Genomic DNA, 19,616 nt, shown 5'->3' with positions numbered 1-19,616 from the left:
TGTAAGGTGATGCACTTGGGGGCTAAGAATGTGCATGCATCATACATACTAGGGGGAGTTCAACTGGGGGAATCAATGGTGGAGAAGGATCTGGGAGTTCTGGTAGACCACAAGATTAATAATGGCATGCAATGCCAAGCTGCAGTTTCTAAAGTGAGAAAAATCCTCTCTTGTATTAAAAGAGGTATAGACTCCAGAGAGAGAGATATCATATTACCCCGGTACAAATCATTAGTAAGACCTCATCTGAAATATGCAGTTCAATTTTGGGCACCAATTCACAAAAAAACATTGGGGAACTGAAGAAAGTGCACAGAAGGGCAACCAAACTGATAAGAGGCATGGAGGAGCTCAGCTTTCTGAGGAAAGATTAGAGGAACTGAATTTATTCTCTCTTGAGAAGAGGAGATTAAGGGGGGATATGATCAACAAGTATAAATACATCAGTGGTTCATATAGTGAACTCGGTGTAGTTATTCACCCTGAGGTCATCACAGAGGACAAGGGGGCACTCTTTACGTCTGCAGGAAAAGAAATGTAATCCCCAAACACGGAAAGGTTTCTTCAAAGTGAAATTGTGGAATAGATTCCCTCAAGAGTTGGTTCTGACCAGCTCAGTGGATTGCTTTAAAAAAAGGCCTGGATTATTTCATGGATACACAGAATATAACTGGATACTAACATTTATAGGTAAAGTTGATCCAGGGAATATCCGATTGCCTCTTGGGGGATCAGGAAGGAAGTTTTTCCCCTGCAGGAGCAAATTGAATCATGCTTTGCTGGTTTTTTTTGCCTTCCTCTGGAACAACTGTAGGTGTAGGATTATAACTTTTTTTAATGGTTGAACTGGATGGACTTTGGTGTTTTTCATCTAGACTAACTATGTAACTATCTAAGAAACGATAACTAGCTCCCCCTGGTTATCTAGAAGGGTGCTACAATAAATAAAGCTTAGAAGCTGGTTGGTTACATTTATTTTATTTTTGTTTATTTGTACACTGTCTCTTGAAAATGTTGTATCAAGTTTATTGCTATCACAAGGGATGAACAACATCCCTTGTGATAGCATGGGCAGTGTCAGGTGCACAGAGTAATCCCTTACCTCCTCTTTTTCAGTGCCCCATGAGCAATGTCTGCTTCTTCTTCTTCCGAGTGTCCCTTCAGCAAGTGCGGTGCTAAGGGGGCACTCATGCAATCACGCTCGAGCCAGACTGTGTATGCCCACAGCACTGTAAGCCACTCTCCTCAAAGCTCCCGCTGCTGCCTCTGTCTCCTGTGAGAATCCATATGTAGCACTAACCCCTTAGGAGTCGCTGAGTATTTGGATCCCCTATAGTCCTGGACAGCCAGGCAACACGCATTTTCCACAGACTTGCTTCCAGGCGTCAGTAATCAGTCCTTGAACTTGTTTTTTTGTGTTTGTTTTAGGGGGGTTTCAACTTTTATGGGGTAGGGGATATATGGGATGTCCAACGGAATCGAGGACAACTTCCTGGAACTATTTACAAGTCTCTACTGCAACACAGTTTCTTTTGGAGAGCTAGCCAGCATCTCCCATACCACCCCAAATCCCAGATAAACTCCTCTTCTTTACCCAGCTGTCTGGAGGTATCCCTGAGCAGGGGATCCAGTGTCTGTCACTTTAAGAAATTACACAGCCCAGTAGGTGGTGAATCTGGTTTCCCATCAAAGTGCTCCTTCCCCAATCTGGCCCAGGAGGTGCAGGTCTACTTACTCAGTCCTTCTCCTGTGCTTCTGGTGTTTTGGTAGCTGCTACCAGGCCTTCTAGCTGGGCCGCTCTTTCTCTGTCCTCGCTCTGTGGGTCAGTGAGGGTCTAAGCTTCCTCCTTCCCAGCCCCACTGCCTATAGGTGAGCCCCTCTCTCCATTTGGGCCCCCTCCCAGGCTCCTGCCTTCCGCCTCACGATCTCTCTCTGTCTTCCACCTGAACTCTGCTGCTACTACTCTCCTGCTCTCATATTTAAGGGCTATTCTGACCCCTTTGCCAAGCCTACTGTTGGGGATTGATCAGATTCCCTTGAATATGCAGATCAGCCACTCTTTACATCCGCCCACTGCTTCAAGAACTTTCTCCAAAGTTCTAGGGCAGAGGAAAGTCTCAGAGAGCTGATTCTGCAGAGTCTCCCTGCCCTGATTAAAATTTGACCCCTCTGACTATTACACCTGGCCAGCTATTCAGCCCCTAGCTGAAAATTGTAGTCTAACTCCCCCTAGCTACCTAGGAGGGTGCTACACAAAGAATGCATTAAGGTAAAAACATTTAGACTTTAGAACCACTTCAACCTTTCAGCAGAGCACTAGGAAAGCACAATTGTATGTATCTTCCCAATTAATAGGCCTGATGTGAAACTTAAAAATTAGTCACAGCGCTACCGTCAAGTTAATTATCACATATGGCTGCTATACTTGGTCTAGTTAGTTTCCTTTCTGTAGGAAAAGCCTGGCAATTTGCTGTATGCTTTTAAAAATTGTAAAAAAAAAAAAAGTGGATAGTCATTGTGCTGTTATCCTGATGTGACACTAACTTAGTACTACTAGAAACACAGAGTTTAAAAAAAAATTAGATTGTTTATCTGTTATGGAATATATATTTATTTTAACCAGTGTCAGTGTAGTTCCATAATTTAAATTACTGATAACACCTGTGTTTTGAAAATTATTAATAAAAATATAATACAGGTTGTTGTTCTGCACAAAAAAAAGTACAGCCCAACTCCAGCTAAACAATATTTGTATGGATTTGGCTAGAGTAGAGAAGTGTAATAACCCAACTGCATAGATTTTCCTTTACTACTTGTGCAGGTGACAAAACAGGAAGGGAGGAGATTTTTCAAGTAGTGCATTCTACCATTCAGGCAGAGGGTGGTAGGAAGGAGGGGGTAAAGGGGTTTTATTGTGCTGTGAGTGGGGCTGTAAAGTTGAACTCCAGGAAAACTAAAAGTCCTCCCTTGCGGTGAAGCTGCACAGCTAATATTATTTGTTTATGTATAGGACACCGGGTACAGCAGTTTTACTTTCCTGATCTACTCCTCCTCTGTTCTGCTTGAACATTTTCTGCAGCCTCTTCTCCCTTATGCTCTGGTGATCTTATGTTTTTTTAAATAAAGGACTTGACTTTGTGCACCTTTTGGTGAACGAGTAGGGGTACTATGTACCGTATACTCATTCACAAGGGGGGCTTCCAGATTCCGATAAGGCCCCTGCCTGCAGACTCCCGCAGCCACCAGGTCAAGATTGTGGAGAAGAGGCCCTTGTCTCCATCAACATTTTGTAGGCATGTGACCTGGTAGGAGGGGGGAGGCACTTGCTTGTCCCCCCCACTTTCCTGGCCTTCTGGGCTGCATACTAAGATAAGGGTCTGATATAGATTTTGCGGGGGACCCCACGCCATTTATATAAAAAAAATAATGGCATGTTGTTTTGGCATGCTGTTTTTTTCCGAATTTTTATTTTTTCTTTTCTTTTGTTTACATTCAGCTGTCAGCGGGGAAACCCGCTGACAGCTGATGAGTCATCGGTTGTTAAGGATGCAGCAGCAGGCTTGTTGGTCCACTCCTTAACAACCAACTATTCTTAAAACAGAATTCGGATCAGTCGATCAATTTTCAACTGATCCAAATTTGAATCATTCTGAAAATATGGAATTGGTTAGAAAAGGAATAAACTAAACAAAATGAATTTCATGAAATTCGTTACTTATTCAGAGAATACATGCAAATCTCCGAATAACCAAAAATTCATCTGAATTTAGATTCAGACCGAAACAAATTGCACCATAGACAGAAACAAGCAATTAACCCTAGCAGCCCCACTGAAAGGTAGGACTTTTACGCTGGGTACACACTGACAGATTGCCTTACTAACACAAGCAATGTTGGCGCTCCCGTGCTGTTCTATTAAATTCTGACAGTGCAGAGGCTCTCCTGCGCCCCCCCACCCACCCCACTCCCCGATTGGATGCTAGTTTTCCAGCATGTCCCTTGAACAAAAGTCGGTCGTCAGACTGGCTTCTGTCGGACAGATAGCTGTAGAAACTGACCAAAAGTTGGCTGGTTCCTGTTGAGTGAGCCAATTTTCGGCCAGTGCGTACCCTGCTTTAGTTTTCACAGAGTTGGACTTAAAGAGATTATAGTCACTTTATGTCTTGGTGACCAAACAGGATGTGAGGGACAATCTCCACAATGGCTACAAAAATCACAATAAAAATCTGACAGAGGTTTTAATATACCCACTCACTCTAAAGAAACATTTGGATGAGTTTTTAAAGAAATACAAACCACAACCTTGAAGTCTGATATTCAGCTAACTTCCTCCTTTTCCCTAATTCTGCCTTTCACAAACTTTATCTACCTTTCTTTATGTTTAAACCTTGTTGCTTCTTTTTTAACAAATATCTGATAATTTTTTTATTTTAAAAAGTGACTTGTAAACCAGGAACTAATTTGTTGTAATCTGCCATTATTATTCCACACAGGTCTACAAACAACCATGGAACAGTGTGGCAGTAACCAGGCAAGTGATCTTTTTGCTGTTTACATCACAGGTGGGGGAAGGCATTTTTTTTAAATTGAATAAGTATTCAGAAGTAAATAAAAAATAAATAAAAGCCAGCAGACCACAAAGGGTTTGAAACTATTATAAAGACAATGTTCAATGAATGACAATGATTGCCAACTGAACAGAGAGTTTACTGACAAAATCATCATTTTCATAACTAAAGACAAAGAAGCAAAAGTGTTACGGTAATTCAGTTTCATGTAGTAATGTGCTTGCAAAATAATTCCATGTAAATTAGTTGCTTGGGGAAAATCCTTTACTTTGTTACTGAATACCATAATCAAGAAACAAAAGCACTAAGCTGTAGCTGGCAATATTCATTTTAGGAACAAAAAACTTAGTTGTATTTATTATTCATTACAGGTACTCAGTCTTTAGACGTCTTCTGGCAGTGTTGAAAAATAAAAATGCTTTGCTAGCAAGAACTCCTGTCATAGTTCTAACTGTTTTGGCTACAGAGACTGCCCAGACATTTAAATGCAGAGGGGCATCTCTCTGTCGCTCTCTCTCTTGCTCACAAAACCCCCATCATGAACCTACGTTATAGGATTCTTCATCCTAGGGAGAGAGGGCATAGATACAAACCAGCACAGAGCACTTCTGCCAATGCAGTGCACAAAAGAATCAAGACACCTTCTATTGCCCTTATAGACCAATATTTCAACTGTAATTACATACAGTATATGTAGATATTTTCCACATATATTGACGGATTTCTGCTTCACAGATTCAAGAACGAGGAACAACCAACATAATGAAAGTGAACACAGTCATATCTAAAGCATTCTACCTGACTTTGCTTCTGACATTCCTGTTTCTGTCCAGTACCTTTGGTAATGACTGCACTGGATCCCAACTACAAATCAATCCATCTTTGGTTACGCAACTGGATTTAAGTCAGTGTAATATTCGCAACCTTCAAGAAAGTGATTTCAAATTGTATCCCAATTTACAGATAGTGGATCTCTCTCATAACCTTCTAGAAGACGTAGACTTTTCAGTGTTCAAGTTTAGTACTCTGATAGAGCACCTAGACATCTCACACAACAGACTACACATTATAAACTGTAGCTCATTACAATTTATTAAAGGCATTAAATATCTAAATATGTCTTACAATAATTTTGAAACAATGTATCTCTGCAAGGAATTTGACTACCTGACAAAGTTGGAACACCTTGGACTGAGCAGTAAAAGGATTGAAAGAAATGATTTTACAAACATTGCACTCAAGGAATTTAAAAGTGTGTTTCTGGCACTTGAAGAATTGCAAGGATATTATCCTGGTAGTCTAAATCTACTGAAGACTGAGAAGTTACTTATCATTTCTCCCCAAAGTATCTTAGACTCCTTCATTAATTACTTACTGTATGATGCCTTTACCTCTACAACAACTCTGGAAATCTCTCAAATTAAATGTATACAGTGCCCTGTGCGGCAGATGGCTTTGATCTCCAATAACTCAAATGTATCAACTCTAATTCTTAGCAATATTACAATGCCATGGAGTAGCATGAACATTATTCTGGAGAGTTTGTGGAAGTCCTCAGTAAAACAAATCTTCATTTATGGATTCACAATCATACAGGATTTTGAGTATGTACCCATTGATGTCTCCAAAGGTTCAATAGAATATTTACACGTTGAAAATGTTCTGTCGCTAGTGTTTGAATTTTATGATTATCCATTGCCCATTTTTTCAGAAATGTTTGTCTACAATTTGACTCTAACCAATGCAGAGATTACCTTCTTCTTTTGTCCTAAATTACCTAGCATTTTCCAGTTTCTAAACTTGGCAAATAACGGAATTACCGATGGTATTTTTCAACAATGCAGAACTCTTTCAGTTTTGCAGTATCTTAACTTACATAATAACAGACTAGAGATGCTTCTGAGCTTAAGCTCAATGACATCAACTATGGATTCTCTATTACATCTAGATGTGAGCTTTAATTATTTGTACCATGATCAGAATGTACACTGTGAATGGTCAGAAAGTCTGGTCTTCCTAAATCTGTCCAGAAACAAGCTAACAGATTCAGTTTTTAAATGTCTGCCAAATAGTGTTGAAATACTGGATCTTTCCCGGAACCAGATAAAAAGTATTTCTAAAGACATTAAATTGTTAAGAGCATTAAAAGAAATAAATCTTGCATTAAACCAGCTAACTAATATACCAGATTGTAGCCACATAAGTAAGAATTTGAGGGCCCTAAACATAGATAACAATGTTATATTCTCTCCATCAACTGATTTCTTCCTCAGCTGTCAAAATGTAAAGACAGTGAGTGCTATAAACAATAAGTTTGTTTGTAATTGTGAAATGCGGGCATTTGTTAGCGCTATCCAGGTATTTAAAGGAGAAATGGTGGGGTGGCCGTCATCCTATAATTGTGAACTTCCTGAAGAATTTAGGGGAATCATTCTCAATGACTTCCATCTTTCCGAAGTATCATGTAACATTTACCTTTTAATAGGTATTGTTGTAGGTTCAATATTGGTTGTGATATTTCTCATAATTTTTACATGTAAATATTTTGATTTACCTTGGTATTTGAGAATGATGTTCCAGTGGCTGAGAAGAAAATATAGGGTAAGGCAGGTTAATATAGCAGAGATCCAGCAGAGCAAACATTTTCATGGCTTTCTCTCATATAGCCAAAAAGACAGTAACTGGGTAAGAAACTTTCTGATGCCAAACCTCGAGAAAGATGATGGCTCAATAAGAATTTGCCTTCACGAAAGAGACTTCATCCCAGGCAAACCGATCACTGAAAATATCATCTGCTGCATAGAAAAAAGCTTCAAGTCTATCTTTGTCCTTTCTCCAAATTTCCTTCAAAGTGAATGGTGTCATTATGAATTATACTTTGCACAGCATTCACTTTTTGGCAAGAACTCCGACAACCTAATACTTATTTTACTAGAACCTATACCCCAATATCTTATCCCTGGCAAATACAGTAGATTAAAAGCACTAATGAAGGAAAGGACTTACATGGAGTGGCCAAAGGAGAAAGCCAAGCAAGGCCTTTTTTGGGCTAATCTCAGGGGAGCAATTCAAATAGACCTTCCTTTTCCAGAGGGGGAGTTATTTGAAGAGGAGACTGAACCTAACAACCATACAGTACTTGATGGACATAGCCTGTAAAGAACCCTATGTAAAGGAGACCTGTAACAATGATAAAGACTGTTTGGTCTCATAATTGCCTATATTTCTGACAGTATTAAAAAAAAAAAGCTAAACTATATTTTGTAAAGTTTATGAAGAATTAAACATACACATCTCTGAGTTTTAACGGCATTAACTGTGGTTTGGAAGCCTCAGATCACTAAAAGTGTAATGGTGATAAATGGTGACCAAGCTTAACTGTATAAAATCATGTGGTAAAAAATGATTCTGAAGCGCAATGAGATTACCTAGATAATGGCTACATTGAATACGTCTCACTCATGAAGAAAGATACAGTAGCTTAACCTAAGGGCTAAGAGCTCACTTCCCATTCAGGAAAACGATGGGCAGGGTCCCATTCCTCACTGCAAAGGTTAACTGCTCATTTTCTTAGGTGATGATGAATAAAGTGATGTACTTACCATATTCCTTTATTCCTCAGCAGCTAGTGCTCTCCTCCACAGCCCAACACTGTGGAATGTAAACGGACCTTACCAGAGTAAGGAACAAAATAATTATATCCCCTTATCAGGGCTTTTATGAAGTGGGAACATGGGGGAACGCAGCTCCGGCAACTCCAGCACTGAATGTATGTAATGGCAAGAGGCGTGGGGTGTGCTGGAGGATCTATTGATTCTGGTTGCTGGGGGATCAATTGTCACTGAAGGGGATTTTTGTACGGTGGTCTATTGTTGCTGGTGAGGGATCTATTGTTGATGGGGGTCAATTGTTGCTGGATGGGATCTACTGTTGAAGGAGTGGTCTATTGCTGCTGACGAGTCTATTGATGCTGGCTGCTTGGTGATCTGTTGTAGCTGCTGGGGGTCTATTGTTGCTCGGGTGGTATTCTGGCTGCTGGGGGATCAATTGTCACTGAAGGGGATTTTTGTATGGTGGTCTATTGTTGCTGGTGAGGGATCTATTGTTGATGGGTATCCATTATTGCTGGAAGGGATCTACTGTTGAAGGAGTGGTCTATTGCTGCTGGCTGCTGGAGAGTCTATTGATGCTGACTGGGTGATCTGCTGTAGCTGCTGGGCTATTGTTGCTTGGGTGGTATTTTGTTTTGGGGGTCCATTGTTGCTGGAGGAATCTATTTTCGCTGGGGGGGGGGGTCTATATTTCTCATTTTCTTGTTATCATTAACAAATTCCATACACATTATGTAGCACCACAAAATGATATTTGGCTCTGTACTCTCTAAAAGGGGCGATACTGGTAGGTGAGTTCCTGTACCTATTTTTTTAGTAAAAAAACCCTCCCCCTTATTCATCTGTACATAGACAAAATGAGCAGTTAACCCTTGCAGTAAGAAGAGGGACCCACTGTAAGGGTAATTTGTCTCTTTCACCAGAGTTCAGCTTTAGGAGCACCAGAGGGGACATTTCTGGCTTAGCACTGGAAAGAGATTTTTAGTGCAATTTCTACTTTACATATTTACTTTCTTGTGGTTGAGGGAACTGGGGGTCCCAATGTTTAATTTAAAAGTGTGCTTATCTTCTAATTTCTTGCATAGTGGTAATACATGCTGTACCAGATGTAACAGTATGGACTGGCCCTAATTTTTACCCAGATCTTCTATCTGGCTTAAAGATTTTGCTACAAATTGAACCTTATGTCCTTCATAAGTATAATATTCAATTATGCCGCATGATACTCTTCACACCCTGTGAGCTTCAGAAGTGCCTGTACGTAAATTTAAAAATGAATATTTTAACAGCTTCCCAAAGCTACCATTGTCATGTCTTAGCATGTTCCTTTTACCATTTTAACTTTTGGATCCAGTTACACAAACGGCAATGATTGTGTTACCTGCCTTTGTATCACAGGTTCAACTTTGGAATTATAACCAGATTAAACTGTGAAACTTTCCATTTCTGCTAAAAAAGTATATTAAAAACAAAAATTGTAACGCATAGAAGCAGCTGCTATTACATCTTATTTATTTCAGAACTACAGTCTATGTACGCAGTTTTAAAGTGTATTTCCACTTTTGCATTTACGTTTGTAAGGATAAGTATGTCCATGTGAATGAGGCTTGATCCAAACAGCCATTTACCCACATGGGATGCCATTTACCCAAACGAGATGCACAGGTTTTCCATGCAGTCCTGCACAGGAAGATTGCTCAAATCAATCACAGATGGCCGGCGGCACAAATCTGAATCTCCAAGCACACCCCAGAGCGCACATACAGTCATGGCCAAAAATGTTGGCACCCCTGCATTTCTGTCAGATAATGCACCACTTCACCCAGAAAATTGTTGCAATTACTAATGTTTAGGCATTCTCACGTTTATTTCTTTTGTTTGTATTGGTATGACACAAAAAAGTGGAGAAACAAAAAGCCAAATCTGACACATTCCACACAAACCCCAAAAATGGACTGGATAAAATTACTGGCACATTCTCAGATTTGTAAGAAATAATTGTATTCCAAGTTTGTGATGCTATTGTAATTTGCAATTAAACTCACCTATATCAATTAACAGGTGCTGACAAAATAGAAATCCCTCCGGAAACCAACTAAATGGTGAAAAATGGACTCCACCTTTCTGTTGTGTGACTCTGTGTGCCACATGGAGCATGGAGAAGAGAAAGAGCAGCCAAGAACTGTCTGAGGATTGAAAACAAAAATTGTGGAAAAGCATGGACAATCTCAAGGTTACAAGTCCATTTCCAGAGATCTTAATGTTCCTGTGTCCACTGCACGCAACATTGTCAAGAGATTTACAGCCCATTGCACTGTAGCTTATCTCCCTGGAAGTGGACAGAAGAGAAAAACTTGACCAAAGATTGCAACGAAGGATTGTTCAAATGGTTGATAAAGAACCTAAATCAACTTCCAGACAAATTCAAGCTGACCTTCAGGCACAAGATATAACTGTGTCAGCTTGCACTGTACATCACCATCTGAATGAAAAGGGACGCTATGGTACAAGACCCAGGAGGACCACACTGCTGACACAGAAACATAAAAAGCCAGATCGGAGTTTGCCAAAACTTACCTGAGGAAGCCAAAGAATGTGCTGTGGACAGATGAAACAAAATGACAGCTTTTTGGTAAAGCCCATCATTCTACTGTTTTCAGAAACAATAATGAGTCCTTTAAAGAAAAGAACACAGTCCCTACAGTCAAATATGGTGGAGGTTCACTGATGTTTTGGGATTGCTTTGCTGCTTCAGGCACTGGATGTCTTGACCATGTGCCTGGCATTATAAAATCTGAAGACTACCAAAGTATTCTTGGGTGTAATGTAGGGCCCAGTGTCAGAAAACTGAGTCTCTGTCAGAGGTCATGGGTCTTACAGCAGGACAATGACTCAAATCACACATCAAAAAGCACCCAGAAATGGTTTAACACAAAGTGCTGGAGAGTACTGAACTGGCCAGCAATGAGTCCAGATCTCAATCCCATAGAGCACCTGTGGAGAGATCCCAAAACGGCAGTTGGGAAAAGGAATCCTTCCAATCTGACAGACCTGGAGCAGTTGGCAAAAGAAGAGTGCTCCAAACTTCCAGTAGAGAGGTGGAAGAAACTCATTGATGGTTACAGGAAGCCATTGATTTCAGTTATTTTTTCCAAGGGATGGGCTATTAAATATTAAACTGAAAGTGCCAATATTTTTTGTCCAGTCAATTTTTGGGGGTTTTACGTGGAATGTGTCAGATTTGGCTTTTTGTTTCTCACCTTTTTGTGTCATACCAATACAAACAAAAGAAATATACATGAGAATGCCTAAACATTTGTAATTGCAACAATTTGCTGGGCAAAGTGGTGCATTATCTGGCAGAAATGTAGGGGTGCCAATATTTTTGGCCATGACTGTATGTGCAGTTCTAAAGCATGGATCAGAGTTGAGTCTGATAGTGTATGCTGATAAGGGCTCTGGCTCCCCTGATATGTCTATACAGCATACTTGATGGGTCAGTGATACAGAATATTGGAGCTAGGACGCCATTTTTCAACCTCTTTACCACAGAGGAAGCACTGAAATAATTTTTGAGAATTCAGGGAACCCAGCTAAAAATGATCTACAGCTGTGTGGGTACATGAACATTAGTGATTTCATGATATAATACTAATAGATAAAAGAAAATAAAGCACATTTGACACTCAGAGCAGATCATTTTGAACACCCCCTGCTTTATATGAGAAAATAATTCTCAGTAATAATAATGAATTTAAAAGAATAATATAGGCCAGAAAAGAAATGCAGACATCAAATATTGCATTGACACTTTACATTAGTGATGTGTACTGAAATGTCTCCTAACATTGCTGGTCAGTGGAGAAAAGCTTCCTTCCATTGGTGGTTAGTAGAAATGTACACCCTTACAATAGTAATCTGGGTCCTGATGCTGCAACTGCCCAAGTTTTCTTTTTAATTTGAATTAAATCCTGGTTCACACTCTTCATATCACACTGATTAACCACTTCAAGTCCAGACACTTTTAGCCCCTTCCTGCCCAGGCCGATTTTCAGCTTTCAGACAATTGCGCGGTCATGCAACACTGTACCCATATGATTTTTTTAGCATTTTTTTGAGACAGATAAAACTTTATTTTGGTGGTATTTATGCACCTCTGGGATTTTTTTTTTTTTTTGCTATATAAATAAAAAAGTCCAAAAATTTTGAAAAAAAAAGTGTTTTTCATATAAAAGTTTGCAAATAAATAATTTTTCTTCATAAATCTTCCCCAAAATGTATTCAGTTATCTTTTCTGTAAAAAAAAAAAAACCCAAATTAGTTTATAACCAAAAATTATAATTTTTCAAAAAATTATTTGACATTTTTATTTTATTTTTTTATATTATTATTTATGATTTTTTTCGGGGGGGGGGGGGGGGGTTTAACATACTGTCACCCTAGTAGTACAGTGTCACCATAGTGACACTGTACTACTTGAGGGGGGTGATGAAGTTTTTTTCTTTTTTTACACTGATTGCTTTTACACCCATAAAGGCTGTAAAAGCAATCATTTCTCCTTCTCTCTGGCTGCATTCTTGCAGCCATTGAGAAATACTGTGAGAGCTGTGATTGGTCACAGCTTGTCACATGGTACAAGGCTTTTGTGAATAGCCTTGTACCATGTGACCTCTGTGATCATTCACAGATTTCACAAGTAGTAAGCAAGCTTGCTTACTACTATTCATGTGATCACTGATTGGCCGATCAGTGATCACATAATTGGGACCTCACACAGAGGTCCCGTACAGCGATCGGTGTTCCTCCAGACACAGTGGGCACCAGATCGTGGTGCCGCGCACTACCAGGGAGTGTGTACAGCGTGTAAATATGGGTGCCGTTTATGAACAGCAACCTGCTCCTGCACTGCTCCCATCCGGTCGTTTATGTACATGGGCCAGACGGGAAGTGGTTAAGACAGTGTCATAGAAATACAGTAGATGCAACTTCAGGTGCGATTTGTAAATCACATGTTGCACCTGAAGTCGCATCAGTGTGAACCAGGGCTTAGGCATCTGCTTACTGGCCCAGCGGCCACCTGTCAGGCCTGTAGCGGAGAACTGAGGGAAGTACTCCTCCTCTGCTCTGTGCTACTGGTCTGACAGGCAGCAGGTGGGCAGGGACAGAAACCAGCAGCTGCCTAAATTACAAACTGCAAAACAAATATAGGCAGTCCCAGCGTTGACACCCGTGTTAATTTTGTAGACAAAAATATTTTTATCAACTAAATTAACACTGTTTTAGTCGACTAAAATACGGCTAAAACTAAAACAATTCAGTCAAAAGACTAAAATATGACTGCATTACATCCAATAGAGTTTACAGTTTTTTGGGGAGTTTTTATATTATACAGTCAAGTTGCACTTCTGTTTGTCAAAAAGCAATTATTGTTTGTTTATGAAACTTGGTTTAACCGCTTACCTACTGGGCACTTATACCCCCTTCCTGCCCAGGCCAATTTCCAGCTCTCTGCGCTGTCACACTTTGAATGACAATTGCGCGGTCATGCAACACTGTACCCATATGAAATTTTTATAATTTGTTTGTGACAGATCTTTATTTTGGTGGTATTTAGTCACCTCTGGGTTTTTTATATTTTCTTAAACAAACCAAAAAGCACTGAAAATTTTGAAAAAAAAAATGTTTTTTCTTAGTTTTTGTTATAAAATTTTGTTAATAAGTGATTTTTCTCCTTCACTGATGTAGGCTGTAGTGATGGGTACTGATAAGATGCACTGATGGACACTGATAGGTGGCACTGATGGGCACTGATGAGGAGGCACTGGTAGGTGGCACTGATGGGCATTGACAGGCATCACTGATGGGCACTGAAAGGCAGCACTGATATATGGCACTGATAGGTGGCACTGACTGGCACTGATAGGTGGCACTGATTGGCATTGATAAGTGGCGCTGACTGACAGCTCAGATGGGAACTGATATGTGGCATTGATGTGCACTGGTAGGCACTGATATGTGGCATTGATGTGTAACTGATGGGCACTGGCACGAGGCACTGACAGCTGGCACTGATGGACACTGACAGGTGGCACTTCTGGGGCCACACTGATCATCAGTGCCCTGATGATCAGTGTACATGTCCCCTCCACGGAATGCCGATTACCGGCTCTGCTCTCCTCTCAAGCTGTCAGCGTGAGAAATGCCGATAACCGGCATTTCTCTGTTTACATGTGATCAGCTGTTATTAGACACAGCTGATCACATGACTGAGCCAACATCTTTGGCTCTTTCCATGGATCGGTGATCCGCTGTGTCCGAGGGACACAGAGCACCGCCGATCGCCACGCTGCGCGCTCCCTGAGTCGCGCATGCGCGGTGAGAATGGAAGGCCATCAAAAGACGGCCTATCAGAACTAGAGAAACCACCTTGCACCCATCATTGGACTATATGGCAGGCGGGAGGTGGTTAATTTATAAAGACGTTATACTGTATATCACAATGGCTAAATCTGTGTCTGTAGCACATGTTCAAACCTTAATGCTATAAATAATAACATGCTATTATATTTTTACTTCAGGATTATATAAAGAGTTTGGCAATTGTAGAGAAATGTTTAAATAAAAGTGTTACTAAACCCCGGACCCTGCATTCACTATATCTGGTCTCCCACAGTACACACAACATGGAAATGCAATTTTTTTAGTAAATATAAACTGCTAAATACCTTTTCTCATCAGCAGTTAGAGCAGTCTTGTGACTTCAGCAGAGCACTGGTTAAAGCTTGTAGGAGGAGTTTTTTTTTTGCTCTAGGAGTATGCAAAACCTCTGACCTCTGTCTGGACAGTGCTGATTGACCCTGTGCTGATCACATGCACTCTACCAAGAGGAAAAAAAAAACCTCTCTAGCAATACACACTAAACTGAGCATGTGCAGAAAGGCTTCGGGTTTTATCAGTGTGGACATTTGAACAAGAGGAGGGGCAGAAAAGTCAGGATCAAACAGGCTTTTTACGCAATGCAGAGGATTAACCCCTTAGGTTCCACAGTGAGTATAAAAAGCATGCTTTACTGCATAAACAGACTGATTTTACTGTCGTTTGTTTAGGAACATGTTAAATAAAGCATTCGAATTTAACTAAACCCATTAGATTTTAGTTGTCTAACATATACTGGAGATTTTAGTCGACTAAAATACGACTAAAGCTAAAATGGCATTTTAGTCAAAAGACTATGACTAAAACTAAATCAAAATCTGACATCAAAATGAACACTGGTTGAGACCAGGGCACTCACCAGCAGATGCAGCACAGTACCATGGTCTGGTGAGTACGTCAGGATGGGAGAGGAGGAAGAGGGTAATTGTGGTAATGTTGTTTTGTTCTGGGGAAGATTTCATTGAGAGGAGGCTGGAATTTTGCTTATGAGGCATCCTGTGCCCTACTTACTCCTGATCTCTTCCCTCTGTGCTTTCCTTACTCGTGGCCCCTGCACTCTGTGTGTCACATACTCCTGACCCTGGAACCAGTAATTTACACAGTCCTGATCCCTGTACTCTTTGCATTACCTGTTCCTAAACCCTGCACTCTGTGCATTACATAGTCCTGATACTTGACCTCTGCGCATTACATGCTCCTGACCTTTGAATTCTGTGTATAAGTGCCTCTTGCACTCTGTGCATTACATACAGTACATCTGATCCCTGCACTATGTTTGTTGTGTCCTCCTGATCCCTGCACTATGTGTGTTGTGTCCTCCTGATCCCTGCACTATGTGTGTTGTGTACTCCTGATCCCTGCACTAGGTGTGTTGTGTACTCCTGATCCCTGCACTATGTGTGTTGTGTCCTCCTGATCCCTGCACTATGTGTGTTGTGTACTCCTGATCCCTGCACTATGTGTGTTGTGTCCTCCTGATCCCTGCAAATGATGTCTTATGTACACCAATTGCAGCACTAAATGTGTTGTGAATTCTTGAACCCTACAAACCTGCATTTTGTACACCTGACCCCTGCACTGTGCATTACTTACTCTGTGCACTACTGTAGATAACGCATTCCTGACTCCTGCACTCTATTTTTTTTATTATTTTGTATTGTGTTTTATGAAGTGTTGTAGAGGTCATTGCAGTGTTTTAACAAATATTTGCTGCCATGGTTTGTTACCTGGCAGGGCAATGGAGATGTACAGTGGACTAAACATATAACAGATTCCTGTCCTCCTCATAGGGGGTCTTCCTGTGGAGTGTAAATTACTGCAGGGCATAGAAGTGGGTGGGCAGGGAGGTGCTTCAAAAAGAGACATGCTGTCGGTTATGTTCGATATTGTTTTTTTTTTCTGGGGACTACACAAATGAGGAATGTGTTCTGTGATTATCAGTTAAGTGTTTGTGAATAAATGGGAATTTTAGGCCTGGAATTTCACTTCTCTTTTTTGATCTTTGCTTTGTGCCTAGCATACTACTGCCCCCTGCACTTTGTGAGTTTCATACTACTGACTCCTATGCTTTATGGTTTCCTGTATTCTGACCGCTTTACATATACCTGTCCACTATGCTCTGTGCACTATGTACTTTTTTTTTTCATTTTAGATAGAGTAAAAGAGGGTCATAACCCCTGTCAGTATATTTTTTGCCATCTGTGTCCCATTGTAGAGATTTCCCTTCACTTCCTGTCCCACAACCAAAATAGGAAGTGAGATGAAATCCCTGCAAATCAAAGGGAATTTATTACGAATCCACAGGTCACCATAACTAGTGTCCCCATTGGAAGATTTCCCCTCATTTAATTTTCTGGGAACAACCCAAAATTTGGGATTCTTGTTTACTTTCACTTTCAATGATAATGATAAACAGGACATATAAAGAGGATGAATCTCCCTAATGGGGGGGGGGGGGGGGAGGCACAGACAGCAATAAAAACTGACAATTGTTCTAATCCATCTCCACTCTGTCCGAAAAAAAAACTTTTGCCTTTAGTTATACTTTAGGTTGGGTACTTGGCTTGTTTTTTTGTTTGTTTTTTGTACAACAAGTGGGTTGAATTAAAAAAAATTTACAGTTTCCTGCATCCATACAAGCGAAGTGACATTGACAGTGGGGACTCTTTGCTGTAAGAATACATTGATCAGCACTGCAGCAATTGGCCGCAAGCTGCTGACTGAAAAAGATTTTCCAGCCTGCTGATTGAAGAAGTTTTTTCCAGGAGAACAATTGACTTCTGTTGAACAGGGAGGGCTCACACAGATTGAAATGTATCTGATCACTGCTGAATTTTGATCCTTGTGTACCAAGTTAATCTCTGGTTTCAATTAGACAAAGGGCCTCAAAGCGGTCATTGTCTAATCTGATGTCTCTTTAACTAACTCATAGTGCTTTAAGAAAGCATTACTTGTGTATTGCTAATGTAATAATATCCGTGGTTTCTTATATAGGGTGCAAACTTCCAAAGCTCTTGCGGCCTTAAATAATAGCAATGCGCACTCACCAGAAACGCATGGGTTATGCGCATGTAGGAATAATCATTCCAGATGTCAGATCCTCCAACATTCAGATGGCAAGCATCCCTCTCACGGTGGGTCGCCGAAGACTCAAAGCCAGATCCTGAGGTCCTCCTTAAGGTATATCAGGCACTTCACAATGGTGGTGGGACTCTCTCCACTGAGTGGTAATGGCACCTTCTCTGTGGGGGTAACAGCTCCACAAGGGAGCCCCAGAAAAAACACAGGTGCCAGAGATAGTGTAGTATGTTTAAGAAAATGTATTTGCCTTAGCATAAAATATAGGGTAGCATGCAAATCCAGACCCATACAGGTTAAATAAGGATAAGGTAGCAGTGACTGACCCTAGTAAAGATGTCCGCCGAGCCTCCTCGTGGCTCCGGCGGTGCAAATGACGTCACGCTCTGTACAGCTCCTCTGACCTCTGTCTGGACAGTGCTGTAAGGAGGAGCTGTACAGAGCTGTACAGAGCGTGACATCATTCACACCGCCGGAGCCACGAGGAGGCTCGGCGGACATCTTTACTAGGGTCAGTCACTGCTACCTTATCCTTATTTAACCTGTATGGGTCTGGATTTGCATGCTACCCTATATTTTATGCTAAGGCAAATAAATTTTCTTAAACATACTACACTATCTCTGGCACCTGTGTTTTTTCTGGGGCTCCCTTGTGGAGCTGTTACCCCCACAGAGAAGGTGCCATTACCACTCAGTGGAGAGAGTCCCACCACCATTGTGAAGTGCCTGATATACCTTAAGGAGGACCTCAGGATCTGGCTTTGAGTCTTCGGCGACCCACCGTGAGAGGGATGCTTGCCATCTGAATGTTGGAGGATCTGACATCTGGAATGATTATTCCTACATGCGCATAACCCATGCGTTTCTGGTGAGTGCGCATTGCTATTATTTAAGGCCGCAAGAGCTTTGGAAGTTTGCACCCTATATAAGAAACCACGGATATTATTACATTGACTTCTGACTGTCTTCAGTTCTCATTCTTGTAGCGCTGCACCATATTACCTTCGTTTACATTTACATTTAAAGGCATTGTGGTTGCCTTAGGTGCTTTAGCTGCTGTGTTATAAGAGCGCTCACTATTATCCATTTTTGTCTTTTGTCTGTATTACTTGTGTATTAAGTGTTTATTTGTTACCAAAGGTATATATAAATACAGATATAAAACAACAGTTTAAAAAATTAAAAATGCTTTACACCAATTACTTAAAAAAAAATACCCAAAACCTTATTCATTATTAAAAACTTTATTAAATTGGGAAAAAATCCTGACACATCAATGTCATATGCTGCATTGTCCCACAAATACTACAATTATCTTCCATAGTATTTGGGGGAAGTGGGATGCACACTGGCTTACAAGTTAGCACCTCTGCCTTGCAGCACTGGGGCCCTTGGTTTGAATACTGGCCCGAACACTCTCTGCATGGAGTCTGCATTCCTTCTACATTCCAAAAGTTAATTAGCGTCTGACCAAATTGAGCATAGTATACCTAATTGGACTTAATAGGGGCCTGAGACTGTAAGATCCTTAAGAGCAGGAACTGGTGTGTGAATGAAAAAATATATATAGAAAAAGGGGTAACCGGGACACTGCCAACTATGGACTATAGTGAGAATACCCAAGAAAAAGGGGGGGTCAAAAGTTATATATTAGACTAAATAGTGGTCCCCATATATATATAGAGAATATGCCGACTCACATGGAAATAGCCAAGTGGTGTCCTCAGGACCCAAACATAACTGAGGGGAAAAAAAGGGAAAACAATGACAAAGGCACAAGATGCCTAAGTCAAGCGGGTCCAAAAGAGGTCAAACTGTGGCTTGTAATACGAAAAATTTATAAATCTTTAATTGCAGTAAAAACACGAATCAATACACATGATAAAACAAAAACAATAAAAGGAGAGAGCCTCACCACTACCAA

The 19,616-nt window shown here is 40.6% G+C and overlaps 1 protein-coding gene across 1 annotated transcript; it reads left to right on the top strand.

Moving 5' to 3' along the window:
- The first annotated feature begins 5,306 nt into the window (after positions 1 to 5,306).
- LOC149445271 (toll-like receptor 1) lies at positions 5,307 to 9,669 on the top strand. Its single transcript, XM_089654049.1, has one exon. It carries the CDS (start codon positions 5,331 to 5,333, stop codon positions 7,725 to 7,727), a length of 2,397 nt encoding a protein of 798 aa, XP_089510175.1. The 5' UTR covers positions 5,307 to 5,330; the 3' UTR covers positions 7,728 to 9,669.
- The last annotated feature ends 9,947 nt before the right edge of the window (positions 9,670 to 19,616 follow it).

This window comes from Staurois parvus, unplaced genomic scaffold, assembly GCF_062004578.1.
Source record: "Staurois parvus isolate SC_StPar_1 unplaced genomic scaffold, SC_StPar_1.0 ptg000734l, whole genome shotgun sequence".
NCBI classification, from domain to species: Eukaryota; Metazoa; Chordata; class Amphibia; order Anura; family Ranidae; genus Staurois; species Staurois parvus.
Note: the sequence above shows the minus strand (reverse complement) of the source record. Positions and strands in the feature narration are given on the sequence as shown.

Excerpts from the sequence above, each read along its gene's own strand:
- LOC149445271 (XM_089654049.1), top strand. The coding sequence starts at position 5,331 with ATGAAAGTGAACACAGTCATATCTAAAGCATTCTACCTGACTTTGCTT.